This window comes from Staurois parvus, unplaced genomic scaffold (assembly GCF_062004578.1).
Source record: "Staurois parvus isolate SC_StPar_1 unplaced genomic scaffold, SC_StPar_1.0 ptg000783l, whole genome shotgun sequence".
Lineage (NCBI taxonomy): Eukaryota > Metazoa > Chordata > Amphibia > Anura > Ranidae > Staurois > Staurois parvus.
Genome location: NW_028318579.1, coordinates 2,979,223 through 2,998,858, shown reverse-complemented (window position 1 = coordinate 2,998,858; position 19,636 = coordinate 2,979,223). Strand labels below are relative to the sequence as shown.

The following is a 19,636-nucleotide window of genomic DNA, read 5'->3' as shown; positions in this document are numbered from 1 at the left end:
GCTTTTTAGATACATGCTTCGTCTGTGAGTATGTTTTTATTACTTCATTCCTACAATAAACCTTGGATAATGCACTAGGTGTGTGCGCCACCGGTTTTCTCGTTAACCTCTCGTTAACAAAGCATATCCCTCTATAATGTGTAACTGACTCAATTAAGAGCACTAAGGGGTTTATTTACTAAAGCTGGAGAGTCCAAAATCAGACTCCCTTCTGCACAGAAACCAATCAGCTTCCAGGTTTCATTGCCAAAGCTTCATTGAACAAGCTGAGGTTAGAAGCTGATTGGTTTCTATGCAGAAGGGAGTCTGATTTTGGACTCTCCAGCTTTAGTAAATAAACCCCTAAGTGTCATTTCTGTCTGCTGCCTCATTCCTCTGTGAAATGCAGGCGGCTGGGCGGAGTGATGTTATAAATATCCTCTTAGTGAATGACACCTTCAATTTGGTACTGCCATTGCCAGCGCTCGTTGCCATATTCATTTCAGTTGAGTTATTGTTATTTTTTTTTGTTTGTTGTATTCATGTGCATTTTGAATTTTTGGGTTGCTCAGGTTTACATGCCGTGAGAAGGAATGAAGCGGTCTCCAGGAAACCATACATTAACTTTTTTTTTTTTTTTTTTAATGCTCTATATGTCTCACCATAGGAAATCTCTAGATTAGTGTTAGATCAATCCAGGCACGGTACCCAGGCACAGCGTGAAGCTTCCAGATATACTTGCAGCTTTATCTCTGTTTTTATGAGATATCTGAAAGGTCTTCATTGCAGGTTTCCGTGGCTGAATGCCATTAGTGCACCTGAACCAGAGCAGTGACCCTCGAAGAGTGAGTATAGAGTCTGATCAATTTATGATGACGGGCATCAAGGTGTCGCCCCCTATTGGTATGGAAGCGGTTTATTACGTCACGTTTGTATTACTTTATTCCAAGTTATTATCGTTTTCTTCTACTCTGCTAAAATGTTTTTGTCAATGTCAGTACAGAAATCTTTTTAAATACAAATTTGCTGGAAACAAACTAATCTTACCGTTTCTCCTTTCAGTCCTTCATTCTGAGTCTGGAACAAACAAACGAAAAAAAAAAGAAAGAAAAGAGAAACATATAGAGGGTGATGAACATAATTGATGATAATTATTCCACACCGACTAAATGAAAAATGGACATGATCTTACAACACTGCCAGGTAATCCGGGAGCTCCTGCTTCTCCTTTATTACCCTAAATAAGAAGAAATAAAACACAGTCAATGGTATTTATAATTAAAAGGACAAATAATGATATGGGGCAAGTTTGATTGGCTGAGCACTAAGCACAGTGGTTAGTGATCAGCGCTCCTGCCTTGCAGCACCGGTGTAAGTGCCTGTAATGAGTACTGTATACAGTGGAGGAAAATAATTATTTGGCCCATGATGGTGAGGTTTGAGTGGATGAACGATTCTGTGGACAGGTGTCTATACACATAGTTACCAGGGGCGGACTGACCATTTGGAAACTTGGGCACTGCCCGAGGGCCCGGGGTCAGTAGGGGGCCCATGAGATGCCCCTGGTACCTTTTTCATAGGCTTTTTTGAATTTTGGCAAGGACACAGGGGCCCCATGATCCCCTATTGCCCGGGGGCCCCATGAGTTGTCAGTCCGCCCCTGATAGTTACATAGTCTGGCTGAAAAAAAGACAAAAGTCCATCCAGTTCAACCAAGCTATAATCCTATACCCACAGTTGATCCAGAGGAAGGCAAAAAAAAAAAAAACGCAGCAAATCATGATCCAATTTGCACCTGCTGGGAAAAAATTTCCCATAATGAGTTGTCGTTAGGAGCACCTTCTTAAATTGACAGGACTGATCTGTGTACCACATGAGCACATAGCCAGTCTGTGGGAGCCAGAATTATTGTTGGTTGGTAGGGGATCAAATACACATTTTACTCACTGAATTGCAACTCAATTTATAACAGTTGTATCGTGTTTTTTTCTGGAGTTTTGGTTGATATTCTGTCTCTATCATTTAAAATACACCTATGATAAAAATAATAGAGCTTTAATTTCTTTGTAAACTTACACAATGTGCAGGGGATCAAATAATTATTTTTACCACTGTATCTAAGGATAATTCTCACAACTTGGCCTGTTAGGGGTACTTGAGGACTGAGGTTGGGAACCACTGGCCTAGAGGGACTGGTTTATACACCTCTGAATACGGGGAATGATTACGAGTTATATGTGAACCTATGTGGTCTAGAATGCATGGTATCCAATCACCTTCTAACTTCAGCTTGTTCAATTAGGCTTTGACAAAAAAACCTGAAAGCTATTTTTTTTTACAGAGCAGCACCAGATTTTGCACGATACAGTTTTAGTAAAAAAATAATATAAATAAAATGTAAAAAATAAATTATATATATATATATATTTGCCAAAGTGAACAATTAAAACATGACAAAGGATCCCCAGAGCATGATGGGCTCTCCTCTCCTGCCTTGCAGGACTGGAGTCCTCTGTTCAAATCCTATCCTGGACCCTATCTGCATGGAGTTTGCATGTCCTTCCTGTATTTGCAGGGATTTCCACCCACACTCCAAACACAAGGGGTAGGTTAGTCATTTAGTCTGCGTCTACATTGGCTCAAATGTAGGCGAGATAGGGACCTTGGTGCCTTGAGGGTGACTGTATGTATAATATGTAAACCACTGTGTAACTTGTTGGTGCTATATAACTACTTGTTTATATATATCTATCTCATATCTATCTATCTACCTATCTATCTATCTATCTATCTATCTATCTATCTATCTATCTATCTCATATCTATCTATCTATCTATCTATCTATCTATCTATCTATCTATCTATCTCATATCTATCTATCTCATATCTATCTATCTATCTATCTATCTATCTATCTATCTATCTATCTCATATCTATCTATCTATCTATCTATCTATCTATCTATCTATCTATCTCATATCTATCTATCTCATATCTATCTATCTATCTATCTATCTATCTATCTCATATCTATCTATCTACCTATCTATCTATCTATCTATCTATCTATCTATCTCATATCTATCTATCTATCTATCTATCTATCTATCTATCTATCTCATATCTATCTATCTCATATCTATCTATCTATCTATCTATCTATCTATCTATCTATCTATCTATCTATCTCATATCTATCTATCTATCTATCTATCTATCTATCTATCTATCTATCTCATATCTATCTATCTATCTATCTATCTATCTCATATCTATCTATCTATCTATCTATCTATCTATCTATCTATCTAGCTATCTCATATCTATCTATCTATCTATCTATCTATATATCTATCTATCTATCTATCTCATATCTATCTCATATCTATCTATCTATCTATCTATCTATCTATCTATCTATCTATCTATCCATTATCTATCTATCTATCTATCTATCTATCTATCTATCTATCTCATATCTATCTATCTATCTATCTATCTCATATCTATCTATCTATCTATCTATCTATCTATCTATCTATCTCATATCTATCTATCTATCTATCTATCTATCTATCTATCTATCTATCTATCCATTATCTATCTATCTATCTCATATCTATCTATCTCATATCTATCTATCTATCTATCTATCTATCTATCTATCTATCCATTATCTATCTATCTATCTATCCATATCTATCTATCTATCTCATATCTATCTATCTATCTATCTATATATCTATCTATCTCATATCTATCTATCTCATATCTATCTATCTCATATCTATCTATCTATCTATCTATCTATCTATCTATCTATCTATCTATCTATCTATCCATTATCTATCTATCTATCTATCTATCTATCTCATATCTATCTATCTATCTATCTATCTATCTATCTATCTCATATCTATCTATCTATCTATCTATCTATCTATCTATCTCATATCTATCTATCTCATATCTATCTATCTCATATCTATCTATCTATCTATCTCATATCTATCTATCTATCTATCTATCTATCTATCTATCTATCTCATATCTATCTATCTATCTATCTATCTATCTATCTCATATCTATCTATCTATCTATCTATCTATCTATCTCATATCTATCTATCTCATATCTATCTATCTATCTATCTATCTATCTATCTATCTATCTCATATCTATCTATCTATCTATCTATCTATCTATCTATCTATCTATCTCATATCTATCTATCTATCTATCTATCTATCTATCTATCTCATATCTATCTATCTATCTATCTATCTATCTATCTATCTATCTATCTCATATCTATCTATCTATCTATCTATCTATCTATCTATCTATCTCATATCTATCTATCTATCTATCTATCTATCTATCTATCTATCTATCTCATATCTATTTATCTATCTATCTATCTATCTATCTATCTATCTATCTATCTATCTATCCATTATCTATCTATCTATCTCATATCTATCTATCTATCTATCTATCTATCTATCTACCTATCTATCTATCTATCTATCTCATATCTATCTATCTCATATCTATCTATCTATCTATCTATCTATCTATCTATCTATCCATTATCCATCTATCTATCTATCTCATATCTATCTATCTATCTATCTATCTATCTATCTATCTATCTATCTATCTCATATCTATCTATCTATCTATCTATCTATCTATCTATCTATCTCATATCTATCTATCTATCTATCTATCTATCTATCTATCTATCTATCTATCTATCTATTATCTATCTATCTATCCATATCTATCTATGTATCTATCTATCTATCTATCTATCTATCTATCTATCTATCTATCTATCTATCCATCTATCCATCTATCTCATATCTATCTATCTATCTATCTATCTATCTATCTCATATCTATCTATCTATCTATCTATCTATCTATCTATCTATCTATCTCATATCTATCTATCTATCTATCTATCTATCTATCTATCTATCTCATATCTATCTCATATCTATCTATCTATCTATCTATCTATCTATCTATCTATCTATCTATCTATCTATCTATCCATTATCTATCTATCTATCTATCTATCCATTATCTATCTATCTATCTATCTATCTATCTATCTATCTATCTATCTATCTCATATCTATCTATCTATCTATCTATCTATCTATCTATCTATCTATCTCATATCTATCTATCTATCTATCTATCTATCTATCTATCTATCTATCTCATATCTATCTATCTATCTATCTATCTATCTATCTATCTATCTATCTATCTCATATCTATCTATCTATCTATCCTGTATATATGCAAAATCTTGTGCAGCTTTGCATAGTATCCAACACCTTCCAACTTCAGCTTGTTCAACTAAGCTTTGACAAAAAAACCTGAAAGCTATTTTTTTTACAGAGCAGCACCAGAATTGCACGATGCAGTTTTAGTTAAAAAAAAACAACTAAATAGATATATAATATTTGCCAAAGTAAGCAATTAAAACATGACAAAGGATCCCCAGAGTATGATGGGCTCAGAACTGGGGTCCTCTGTTCAAATCCTATCCTAGACCCTCTCTGCATGGACTTTAATATCCTTTCTGTGCTTGCAGGGATTTCCACCCACACTCCAAACATAAGGGATAGATTATTTAGCCTGTGTCTACATTGGCTCAAATATAAGTGAGATAGGGACCTTAGGCGCCTTGAGGGCAGGGATTTATGTGACTGTATAATATGTAAACTACTGTGTAACTTGTTGGTGCTATATAAATACCTGTGTATATATATATATATATTTAGACATGCTAAAGGATTCCCAGAGCACTATGGGCTTGCTGAATAGACAGCACAGCAGAAATAGCTACATAATTTGTAAAGTTGAATAAAGACACCAATTCAACACGCGTGTGTGTGTGTGTGTATTTATGTATCTACCACTTCCCATATTTCTGTATATTATGTGTTTTTTAGATGGGCATTTTAAAAATACATTCAATTGTTTACAATCACCCAGTCCTGTATACTGTATATTTGCTGGCAGAGTCATAGGAAATTGTACAACCATGGTAAATTGGACTATAAACAAAGCTGAGCACTCTGCCGGGATAGTTACCAATGCCTAACGGAAAGGTCCCAATCGCAAGTAGCTTTCCGATCATGTGACCGCTGTGACAACCAATCACAGTGGTCACATGATCATAAACCCCGCTTCCCAGCATCAGAAACCCCTTAAAGGGCTGGGTGGTGGCGGCGTTAAGGGGTTAAATAGTAAAAAGCTTTAAATGAAAAGCTGAGAGGGGAAATGCCGGACTTCACACTTACCTGGTCTCCTTTACCTCCTTTTAGACCCGGTAGACCAATGCTGCCTTTAGAACCCTGATAGGGGAAAAAAGAACAATGTATTACATTCTGGTATAGTAAGATGAATTAGGATACGGCGAGCACCATGGCCCAGTGATGAGCATTCTGGCCTTGCGGTGCTGGGGTCCTGAATTTTTGTATTTTTGTATGTTGGTATGTTCACCCAAGATTATGCAAGTTTCTTCCTGAAATCCAAAAAATATTGATGGCCTGACTGGCTTTCACCCCTACTGGATCTTCTCTGTGTGTCCGTATGACTACAGAGTCATTAGATTGTAAGCTCTGTTGGACCAGCAGCTGATATGTTCCCTGTAAACCCAAAGGGGGTTATTTATTAAAAGATTGCTGCAAGAATGTCTCAGCATTTGCACATCTATCCTGAATAATCTCCGTAATTTATCTGATATCTTCCCTTCCTATGATGGTCAGCTACATCTAGTGGCCTTAATGTGGTATTTTTCTCATAGAGGCATTTTAGGATAATACCAGATTACAGCCACTAGATGGAGTTGACCATCATAGGAAATAAACATATTAGACAGGTTACAGGGATTATCTGAGATAACTGAGTGAATGCTTGAGAAATTCACACAGCTAACTGTTTTTTTTTTCAGTAAACCCCCTTAACTAGCAGAAACTATAGTTCCTTCATACCAGCCGTGTACCACACATTCTGCAGTGTTTTGTAACAAAGATGAATGGACACTTGACAATCCATTATTTTCAGCAGGACTCACTTTCAACACTGTGCTGCGTGTTGGGTAAAGGATATAAAAGTATTCTGATTTGATAGGATCTTCCAACTTCTCTAAGGTCAGCTGTTCATAAAGTATCATAGAGACCTGAGGTGTGTAACATACCGAGGCTGACCTCTTGTGAAAATGCATCCCTCCTCCCACCACCTTCTGCGGCTTTCTTGGGCTCTCCTGTCGCACCGAGGAACCTGAGAGTGCAGTCGGCAGTTCCATCAGCTGACCATAGAGCTGATCAGAGACTGGAATGGCTCCACTCATCTCTATGGTCTAAGAAACCGGAAGCAATGGACATTTAGTCACTTCCAGTTTCATGGTTTAAACCAGGGGTCTTCATACTTTTTAAACAAAGGGCCAGTGTATTGTCATTCAGCCTTTAGGAGGGCCAGTGGCCCACTATGGCCAGTGAGTGTAGAAAATGCCTCAGGCTTGTTGGTCAGTGGGAGCAAAAAAATTACATAAGACCTGTAATCAGAAGGAGGAGGAATAGTGCCCCATCGTTGGTATCATTGGAAAGACTAGAACCCCACCATTTGTGTCAGTGGTAGGAATAGTGCACCATCATTTGTGTCAGTGGCAGGAATAGTGCCCCATCATTTGTGTCAGTGGCAGGAATAGTGCCCCATCGTTTGTGTCAGTGGTAGGAATAGTACCCCATCATTTGTGTCAGTGGTAGGAATAGTACCCCATCATTTGTGTCAGTGGGAGGAATAGTACCCCGTCATTTGTGTCAGTGGTAGGAATAGTACCCCATCATTTGTGTCAGTGGCAGGAATAGTGCACCATCATTTGTGTCAGTGGCAGGAATAGTGCACCATCATTTGTGTCAGTGGCAGGAATAGTGCCCCATCGTTTGTGTCAGTGGCAGGAATAGTGCACCATCATTTGTGTCAGTGGAAGAAATAGTGCCCCATCATTGGTGTTAGTGGGAGGAACAGTGCCCCATCGTTGGTATCAGTGGCAAGAATAGAACCCCACCATTTGTGTCAGTGCCAGGAATAGTGACCTAGCCCTGGTGTCAGTAGAAGGAATAGTGCAACATTGTTGGTATTAGTGAGTGTAATAGTGCCCCATCTTTGATGTCAGTGGGAGGAAAAATGTTCAGACGTGGAAGGAAGTATGGCCCATCACTGGTGCCAGTGGAAGGAATATGGCTTCACTGTTGATGTCAGTGAGAGGAATTATGCCCCACTATTGGTGTTTGTAAAAAGAATGATGCCTCATCAGTGGTGTCAGTAGGAGAAAAAGAATGCCTTGTATCAATTTGAGGAATAGTGCCCAAGGGCCGCATAAAGGGAAGCAAAAGGCCTCATCCGGCCCTCGGGCCACAGTTTGGAGACCACTGGTTTAAACAAACCCTTAGTGGTTTGAAAAAAATCATCAGAATTTGGTATGAGCTGAAGTTTTTAAGGGCAGAAGAGAGATCTGGGGTCTAGTAGACCCCAGATCTCTCAGTAAAGAGGACCTGTCACTGCCTATTGCAGGATATTTACATTCCCTGTGATAACAAAAAAAGTGATTAAAAAAAAGTAAACAGACAGTGTAAAAATAAAAGATAAAATAAATAATTAGAAAAAAATTTAACGCGCCCCCGTGCTCATGTGCAAAGGTGAACGCAAGTGTCAGTCTCGTACACATACATAAACAGATATGTAAGGTATCAATGTCAGATCAAGGGCAGTAATTCTAGCACCAGACCTCCTGTGTAAATCTAAAATGGTAACCTGCAAAGGCTTTTAAAGCATCACCTATGGATAATAACATTTACATAGATTGTCTCCGTTGAACAGGCATGCACAATTTTAAAGTGCAACATGTTTGGTATCTATTTACTCGGTGTAACATCATCTTTTACATTTGTCAAACAATCGGGTATTATGCTGTGTTTTTGTGTATTAAAATTCATAAAAATTGATTTTAAAGAACCGCTGCGCAAATACCATGTCACATAAAAAACTGCATCACCCACCATTTTATTCTCTAGGGCTTCTGCTTTAAAAAAGCATAATGTTTGGGTGTTCTAAGTAATTTTCTAGCAAAAAATACAGATTTTAACATGTAAACAAACCGTGTTAGAAAAAGTCTGGTCTTAAAGTGTTAAGTACACATTGCTTACCTCTTTACCTTCAGAGCCTGGCTTTCCAGGGAACCCGTCCAAGCCTCTTTCACCCTGAAAAGTAAAAATAATATAGATTTATTATCCCCTTCACACCTAAGGGTAAAACAAATCTTAATGCCTAAGCACAATTTTACAACTTTGACATGTGTTAGTAAAACCTTCCATATCATCACAACTACTTTGTACATCCGGGTGAATTATACCGCATTTTTTTTCAGGACAAATTGGGCTTTCATTTGGTGGTAAATGGTAATGGATATCTCCTGATTTGTTTTTTTTATCAAAGAAAATCTGACCAAAATAGTAAAAAAAAATATATTTTTTTAAATGTAGCTGTTTGTTTCTTGTTACTACCATAACCTACCATCAAAGAACAACCCAAAACAAATTTTCCAGCTCTTGACAATCGCAGCCATACCACATGTGTATGTTATTTGCTGTTTGTACCCGTAGTACAGCCAGAAACAATGGTGCAAATTTTGTTTTTTGGGTTTTTTTTTTTTACCTAAAACACTCTGACATTGATACTAATTAAAAAAAAAAAAAAAACCTGACCGTTTCACCTTGACCTTTGACCCTGACCTTGACCCAAAAACTTACCCTGGCACTGACCTAGATCAAGCCTTGATCTATGTATTTTTTCCTTATTTTTTATTTTATGTTTTAATATTTATTTTTTTTTATTATTATTATTATACAGTATTTATAAAGCGCCAATAGTTGGCTCAGCGCAGTATTTATATATTTATTTATTTTTTAACAAACATTTTTTTCCCTTCTATGCCAGGAGTTAGAGATACAATGTATCTCTCTCCTCCATTCATAGAGGGGAAAAAAACTCCAAGGGGGCCGGGTTGTACAGTGACTGATCACTGTAATAGCCAATCAGAGGCTATCACAGTGATCATGTAACCCGGAATCGGGAGTCCCAGGTCCCGATCGTTAGAACGGGACCCAGGGCTCTCAGTGACACCCCGGTCTGTGTGCTGGGAGCGTACCAAAGTAGCATTGAAACACAGATGATCCTGGTGCGCAGTTACTGTACATTCTTTTTGAATATGGAAGTGAATGAGGAGCATGAACTTGCTCTGAAGCTGAACTGAAAGCACAAATGAAGTTACATTCCTTTAGTAAACTACATAATACTATAAAATGGAGATAAAGAAAAGAAGACAAGTTTGAAGTCCATACTGAATGGCTATCATGGTTTCTTCAATAGAGTAAACCCTCCATACAGTAGAGCTTCCTCCATAAAGTAAGTGTAGCCGCCTAAGGGCAAGATGTTTATTTGCAAAATCACCAGGTGAAAAAGGAAAGAAAGTGGAAAAAGAAAACAAATGAATCCTGTAAGGGATTTCCGGCAAGACGAATCGTGACCGGAAATGCACGATCACGCACATGCACACGCACGGTGAAGATTGGCACCAGACGGTCTATTTAAGGAGTGTCTCTGCTCATGTTCAGTGCTGACTGGTGTTCAGCTCCCCCGTGTCCTGCTTGTTCCTGTGTGATACCTTTGTTGCTGACCCGGCTTGTTCCTCACCTGACTCTGATTGCTCTCCTGATACTGGTTCCTGACTTCGGCTCTGCTCCTGACCTTGGCGTTTCCTTCTGATTCTGTACCGTGCTGCCCGACTGTTGATGACCCTTGCTATTCCATGACACTGCTCCTATCTCTTGTCCTCACTACCTGCCTTGCTCTGGTGCACGCCTGGCAATCTGAAAAACCTACTCTGCCTACTACTACTGTGCCAAAATCAGAGCATCATCAGTCTTCCAAGATTTTCATCAGCAAGAGCTGCAAACCTCAACTACTGACACTTTTGTTCCCCTGGGTCCTAGACTCCCTCTGTTCCTACTCCAGCTGGGTCAGGACTAGTGACACAAGTGAGGCTGACCTCGTCATTTCAGTCTCCCATCAGGTACGTGACAAATCCACTACTTCTAAGGACTGGTAAGCTGCAGTATACTATTTTTTTTGGGGGGGGAGGGGAGGGTATAAGGACTGTAACGGAACCGGAACCCAGACCGCACTGAGTTTTTCCGTTATACCACAGCTTCCCTGTTCGAACACCATCCACGGACCACACCCTTGAAATCCCTCAGGAAAATAGACAGCACCCAGCTCTTCTTAAAACAGGAAGCCAACTCTATTTATTTTAACACAAACAACAGGATATATACAGAGGGCGGGGAAACACAACCAGGAACAGGAAATACCTCATCAGCCCGCCCCATCAGTGGGAGGCTGCAGGAAACACCTCATCACCCCTCCCCATCCAACCAAGACACAGAACAATGGGATGAAGCACATGGCATAGAACAATAGGCAACCACATGACAGGGACAATAGAGGGACACATGTATCCCATAATAGTTGGCTGGACAGGAAGACACAGCACAATGGGGGGTAGCACATGGCAAACAAACAATGGACAGCCATGTGGCCGAGAACAAAGGAACACACACTATACACAAGACTCAGACATTCACATACACACCCTGTACCCCATAACAGGCACAGGGTGCCTTAAACATAATGGGAATTTGGGAAGATGATACAGAGGTCCCCCCACCCCCAAAAGTCACTCCCGTCACAAGGACTTTAAAGCATCACTAGCAGATGTGTTCTAGGATCACCAGCAGCTGTGTTCCAGCACTGCCTGCAAATGTGTTCCAGGATCACCAGATTACAAACGAAGACAATGAGATGGACCAATTCCATACATTTGCATAAGAACTGAGGAACTGAGCAAGTAGGCTATGCTCCCTGCATCCATTTCAGTTTTGGCTGGAGTGCACCTTTCATTCTTCCATATATATTAGACTCTTAGGGGGGATTTACTAAAGCGGAAGAGTGCACAATTTAATGCAGCTCTGCATAGAAGCCAATCAGCTTCCAGGTTTATTGTCAAAGCTTAATTAAACAAGCTGAAGTTAGAAGCTGATTGGCTACCCTGTACAGCTGCACCAGATCGTGAGTGCTCCAGTTTTAGTAAATTTTCTGCCTATAGTCTAATGAGCAGTACATGCTTTATCCAGAAAGGTTGTCACAATTCTTAAACTACACTGAGAATTAGTAGATCCTTTTTTTTATATACAGATCCCTGTAGACAAATAATCTTTATTCCTCAATTATTAATAGTTTTCATCTTAAAACTAATGATCTGACTTCTATTTATGTATATAGTAATAAAACACCCCGCAGTATTACATTGTATATTATATACATTGCTGGCATGATTCCCTGCAGTGGGAAAGTCTGTCTATCTGATTAAAGTATAACATGATTAGTCCACAGTATCTTCAGATAACAGGATGAGGAACCCCCAGGTATTCATTTATTGATCTGTCCACACATATCTCACTTTATCTGCAGCATGGGGATATGATCTTATCATATCGATGGATACGTTCATTATATCTATGGATACGTTCATTATATGTATGAATATGTTCATTATATCTATAGATACGTTCATTATATCTATGGATACGTTCATTATATCTATGGATTCGTTCATTATATCTATGAATATGTTCATTATATCTATGGATACTTCACATTATATCTATGGATACGTTCATTATATCTATGGATACGTTCATTATATGTATGAATATGTTCATTATATCTATGGATACTTCACATTATATCTATGGATACGTTCATTATATCTATGGATACTTCACATGATATCTATGGATACCAGGGGCGGACTGACCATTCGAGCACTCGGGCACTGCCTGAGGGCCCGGGGTCAGTAAGGGGCCCCATGAGATGCCCCTGGTACCTTTCATTGGCTTTTTTGGGTTTGGGCGAGGACACAGGGGCCCCATGATCCCTTATTGCCCGGGGGCCCCATGAGTTGTCAGTTCGCCCCTGATGGATACGTTCATTATATCTATGGATACGTTCATTATATCTATGGATACGTTCATTATATGTATGAATATGTTCATTATATCTATGGATACTTCACATGATATCTATGGATACCAGGGGTGGACTGACCATTCGAGCACTCGGGCAATGCCTGAGGGCCCGGGGTCAGTAAGGGGCCCCATGAGATGCCCCTGGTACCTTTCATTCACTTTTTTGGGTTTGGGCGAGGACACAGGGGCCCCATGATCCCTTATTGCCCGGGGGCCCCATGAGTTGTCAGTTCGCCCCTGATGGATACGTTCATTATATCTATGGATACTTTCTATTATATCTATGGATACGTTCCATTATATCTATGGATACTTCACATTATATCTATGGATACTTCACATTATATCTATGGATACTTCACATTATATCTATGGATACTTCACATTATATCTATGGATACTTCACATTATATCTATGGATACGTTCTATTCTATGTGTCCAAGGATCCATAAATCCAATTTAATCCACTTAATTCCAAGGATTTACGTCCAATCGCTCGTTCTGGGCAGAAGGGCGTGGCTACAAAGTCACATGCACACTGCATCGTTTCCACTTGCACAGAAGACGTATTACTTGACGTACAATTTTTTTTCTATTGGTTACTGAGGGCGACGATTTCGACCAACGAACGAATACCGATCGGTCGCATGACCGATTTTCTTACCGTGTATTCCTGCCATAAGTCATATTTGTACAACTGTGTAAGACTGAATGGAAGGCTGGAAATCAGCTTTCACTTTAAAAGCAAGCTGCACGTTCCCAGTTTTCCACTCTGACAGGTCCTCTTTAAGGGCCTTACGCTCCAGTCTGTAACATTTTCTTTGACATTATTATAACGCTGCAGGCAGGAAATGGTTAAGCAACTGCGGAATTCTATCTGCCAGGTAGGGTTATATAAAGTGACAAATGTAATACGTAGCAATGTCACGGTTCCATTCTGAATATATCAGAGGCAGAAACTAATTCCCGACCCCAGTGATGTGTGATAGCGCAATGAAAGGAAGTAATGTATTGCTCCTGGGAGCCGGATCCCATCCAGACGCACAAAGGCTCTTACGCTCGTTCTCCGAAGGTGTCTGGCGTATCATCAGAAAGGTGATTGAGGCTTTGTAGACACTTTCCGACATCTGAATTATTGCAACTGCTATTTCTCAGTTCTGTTCCCGAAATTATTTTTCAATTCATTCGCCCCGCATCAAGGAGCTGGTGGCAATTTACTTACCTGCCCAAAGTTCCATCAGTCAACTTACAGACTATTGTAGCTTAAGTTTAAGTTAAGGGTTCGTAATTATATATGTGCTTATTGGCAGCCATTTTGCTTTTAGGGCATAGTTTACACTTGCGGTTGTGGGGGGTGAAGGGGGCTTTAAAAACAGACAGTTGAGATACTTTTTATGCTGCCCCCCAACTTCCCCCTCTAACCTGCAAAGGCAACCACATGGGAGTACACACTTGAAGCAGCCGCAATGCTTTCCACGGCAAAACTTACCCCCCTCTATCACATCAAACTCAACCAGGGGCGGACTGACAACTCATGGGGCCCCCCCGGGCAATAGGGGATCATGGGGCCCCTGTGTCCTTGCCCAAACTCAAAAAAGCCTATGAAAAAGGTACCAGGGGCATCTCATGGGGCCCCCTACTGACCCCGGGCCCTCGGGCAGTGCCTGAGTTTCCAAATGGTCAGTCCGCCCCTGAACTCAACCCATTAAAATGCAATTCACATGGTTGTGGCACAGTGGTTTGGGCTTTAGGGGATAAAATAGGTGATGAAGAGGCAAAATAATACCTCCATTATGCCTGTCAAATGCCCTCTAAATGAAAACCTAGCAGATCGCTCTTCAGGGGGTTACCACATTTGGAAATTAATCCTTATAGAGAAGAGAAAGTACAATAGATGGATCACACAAATTAAGTCTTGGTCCAGCTGTACAGTAGTGGGGGTCAACTTTCATGATATACGGGGCCTCATATTCAGTGAACGTAATACTACGAAAAGCAATCAGAGACTGTAAAACTGCAAAAGGAGATGGTCAGGGGATATAAGCATGCTGCAAATGATGGTCAGAGAATACAGACTTGCTGTAGGTGTTGTTGGATACTGGGGGCATGATTGAGAAGACATTCATGGGCTGGGGACATGTTTCAGGGTAAATTCACAGACTGGAAACTTGTTTCAGAACACTTTCATGAACTGGGAACACATTTCCGAAAACATTCATAGACTGGGGACATGTTTCAGAAGAGAATCAAGGTCTGGGAACACGTTTCAGAAGACATTCATACACTGGAAACTTGCTTCCAAAGACATTCTTAGACTGGGAACATGTTTCAGAAGACATTCTTGGATTGGAGACATGTTTCAGAGGATATTCACACACTGGGAACATGTTTCAGAAGACATTCATGGACTGGGAACACACTTCAGAAGACATTTATAGACTGGGAACACACTTCAGAAGACATTCATAGACTGGGAACACACTTCAGAAGACATTTATAGACTGGGAACACACTTCAGAAGACATTCATGGACTGGGAACACACTTCAGAAGACATTCATAGACTGGGCACACTTTTCAGAAGACATTCATGGATTGGGGACATGTTTCAGAGGACATTCACACACTGGGAACATGCTTCAGAAGACATTTATTTATTTTATTTCAGGTACTTATATAGCACCGTCAATTTACGCAGCGCTTTACATATATATTGTACATTCACATCAGTCCCTAACCCTCAAGGGGTGTACAATCTAAGGTCCCTAATTCACATTCATACATACACATACTAGGGACAATTTAGGCAGGATCCAATTAACCTACCAGCATGTCTTTGGAGTGTGGAAGGAAACCGGAGTACCCGGAGGAAACCCACGCAGGCACAGGAAGAACATGCAAACTCCAGGCAGGAGGTGCTTTGGCTGGGAACACATTTCAGAGGACAATCAGAGACTGGAAACAAATTTCAGAGGACAATCAGAGACTGGGAACAAATTTCAGAGGACAATCAGAGACTGGGAACAAATTTCAGAGGACAATCAGAGACTGGGAACAAATTTCAGAGGACAATCAGAGACTGGGGACAAATTTCAGAAGACATTCCGAAACTGAGAACACATTTAAAGAGACCTTCATAGACTCTGGACACATTTCAGAATACATTCATGGATCAGGGACATGTTTCAGAAGCCATTCATAGACTGGGAATGCGTTTCAAAAGACAATTATAGGCTAGGAACACATTTTGGAAGACATTTATAGACTGGTGACATATTACAGAAGACTTTCATAGACTGGGAACATGTTTCAAAAGATTTTCATAGACTGGGAACATGTTTCAGAATTCGGTCATCAATCGAAAAAAAGATTACATGAGACTATGGGAGATCACTGCTAGTACTGCCCCATTACAAACCAGTGCATTTACTTTTGTGCTTCATCATTGACACCCTTAAAAACAACATAACAAGAGGAAATGGATGGACAACACAGAAAAAGTAAGAAATAAAAAAGCCAAACCATTTAACTACTAGAAGCCAGTGTAAAGAATACCTTTCCTTCACCGACCTGAGTAAGGAGCTAGGTAGAGAAAGCACAGGCTATTGTCTGCAATGGCCTTGCGTGTCTGCAATGGCTTTGAGGGCAACACAATAAGTGCCAAAGAGCCGCATGTAGCCCCCACGTCACAGGTTTGGCTGTAGGGAGTAAATGAAAGCTGCAGGACTGTCACTGCAAAAACCTAATTTTATCAATATCTGTTAATGTTCAAAATACGTATTTTTCTTTCTTTCTATAACTTGTACTTAAAGTGCATCTGTGACCAGACATGATATTAAAATACATTAAATATTAAGTAAACATTTACATATTCATATATTTACATATTCTTAACAAGCAGTCAAACAATCCATCCCTGTCTTCTCTAGCTGCTTGTACTGTGAAGTAGTTCATCCACAAAGATTCTTAAAGATCACAACAAAGTTGGGTTTCCATTGATTTCCAACAGCTTAGCTGCACTTGTTGTATGGGGCTAGAAGGCTGCTAATATTATGCTTCTGTAGTGCCTGTCACGAACCGTCTGGTGGCGTCTCTAGCAGCCCACAGCACGGGGTTCCTCAGGGCGCGGGGTCTAAGTCCCAATCTGCTTATTCACCAGGGCCCCTGATGGTGGGGATGGACTTGGAGCAGACTGAGACCAGGTCGCGACCCCTGAGTACGTCCGGCAATGGTAGAGTGCACCGTCAGAGGTGTGCGGGGAAAGGAGTCTGACGTGAAGAGGTTGGCAGACCTAGTAACAGGGATGGGTCACGTAAGGCGTAGTCAGGCAGGCCAGGTCAGCAACGTGCGGGCAGCGAGGTACCGGAGGAGTAGGCAGAGAATGGTCAGGGTCAAAAGCCGGGTTCAGTAACTAGCGGGCAGCATGGTACAGAGGATCAGGCAGAAGGATGGTCAGGCAAGCCAGGGGTTAAGCAGGAGACAATCAGCAGGGTCAAGTACAATGCAGAGGTCGTCAACAGAAGATACACAGAATCAGATATCAGGAACAGAGCAAATAAGACCAAACGGCAATTTGACATACCTCCTGTCCTGTTTAAATAGCCCGCCCTGCGCTGTCATTGGTGCCAGGCGCGTGTCCGCGATCGCGCATGCGTGGCCGTCGCGATCACCCAGGTCCCGCTGCTCGCTGGCTAGGGTGCATCGGTGTTCTGCGCATGCACCGCCCGGCGTATCGCGGCAGAAACACCGATCCCTGACAGTGCCACTCTTGTTAGCCAGGGGGAGCTAGCTAAATTTTCTTAGTTAGAGGCTGAATAATAGCCTGCTGTGAGTCAGCCTGGGATGAGTCAGCCAGGTAACTTGAGGTCAGGGCTGAGGGCTCTGCAGGTCAGTTCCTTGATACTTTCCCTTGCTCTAGAAGCTTGAGAAGTTTCTAGAAGGCAGTGGGTGGGGTTGAGGAGGGGCTGATCTGCATACTCAGGGGACTCTAACCAATCCCCATGCAGGAGGCTTGGAATGAGGTCAGGGCATCCCTTAAGTATGGGAGAGCCTGGTAGGAGGGGGGGGCAGTGTAGGGTGGAAGATGGTGTGAGAAAGCTGGAGTATGGAGTCTGGGAGGGGGCCCAGGAAGAGGCCTACCTGCAGGCAGGAGCTGGGAAGGAGGATCTCCCAGTCTCAACTGTCCCCTGAGACAGGATAGCCTGGGAAGCACAGAAGGAGCCAGCGCAGCATAAGGCCTGAAGGCAGCCACCAAACCACAAGCTTACAGGAGAGGACTGAGTGAGTAATCCTGCATGGCCTGGGCCAGATAAGGGGAGAGAGCAGTCAGGTGGAAAACCCAACTAACTCCTCATCTGGGACTGCTTTGCTAAAGTGGCAGCTTCTAGGTCCCCTTGCCCAGGGATTCCCTCAGGCAGCTGGATGAAGAGGAGAATTCATCTGGGGTCTGAGGAGGTACACCAGAGAGCTCTCAGAGAAGAGACATTTGTTTTGTCCATAGACTTGTACATAGTTACTAGGGAGTTGTCCTCACAGTTCACCATTCCTTGGGCATCCCATGCATCCCTCAACCGCATCCCATTTCAATACCCTTTAATACAAAAAAAAATTACAAAACAAGCCTAAGGACTGGTTACTGTCTCCAGTGTGCAAGAAAGAAAATGTGTGTTGCCTGACTGTGCAGAACTATAGAGGGACCCACAACTCAGCGACTCCTAAGGGGGTAGTGCTACACTTCAATAGAAAATAATACCAAAAGAGATGGGATTTCAGTGTTTCTGTTGTAAACAATGCCCATAGCTACAGAATGAATGTTTTTTTAAGCTGGATTTACTCTGCTGGTTTCATGTAGTAGTGATCCATTATGGCCGCCCATTCATTTGAATGAGTTGCTTTAAGCATCAAAACACACCAAAAAAGAAGATTGCACTAAATTTTTGTAATGCAGCACACCACATGGTAGTGTGTTATAGCTTGGTGTGGTGTGGTGTAATGTACATTGGTAAGGTGCTCTGAGGTGCAGTGAATAATGAATGGTACCCATATGGAAGATAAAATATTTGAAATATATTTTAAAAATATTCTTCCCAAATATATTTCCGTATATTTGAAATACTACAATTTTGGCCATATTCAATATATTTCCTAGATTGTAAGCTCCCAGGATCAGGGCCCTCCTATCCCTCTTGTATTGAACTGTATTGGTGCTATATTGTCTCCCGTTATATTTTAAAGCGCTGAGCAAACTGTTGGCGCTATATAAATCCTGTATAATAGTAATATATAAATCCTGTATAATAATAATAATAATAATAATATATAAATCCTGTATAATAATAATAATAATAATAATATATAAATCCTGTATAATAATAATATTTCAAAATATATTTCAATAAATATATATATATATATATATATACACACACACTGCATGTTAAAATGTTTTTTTATTACAAAATATGTGAAAAATATTTTTAATA

General features: G+C 40.1%; 1 protein-coding gene across 1 annotated transcript in view; it reads right to left on the bottom strand.

The window, feature by feature from the left end:
- Positions 1 to 19,636, bottom strand: part of COL22A1 (collagen type XXII alpha 1 chain) — a 665,084-nt gene that overhangs the window by 323,617 nt on the left and 321,831 nt on the right. The window contains exons 18-21 of the mRNA XM_089654647.1: positions 9,216 to 9,269; positions 6,309 to 6,362; positions 1,172 to 1,216; positions 1,027 to 1,056 (exon numbers count right to left, since the gene is read on the bottom strand). Coding sequence (XP_089510773.1) covers positions 1,027 to 1,056; positions 1,172 to 1,216; positions 6,309 to 6,362; positions 9,216 to 9,269 — 183 coding nt within the window. The remainder of the gene's footprint in view (positions 1 to 1,026; positions 1,057 to 1,171; positions 1,217 to 6,308; positions 6,363 to 9,215; positions 9,270 to 19,636) is intronic.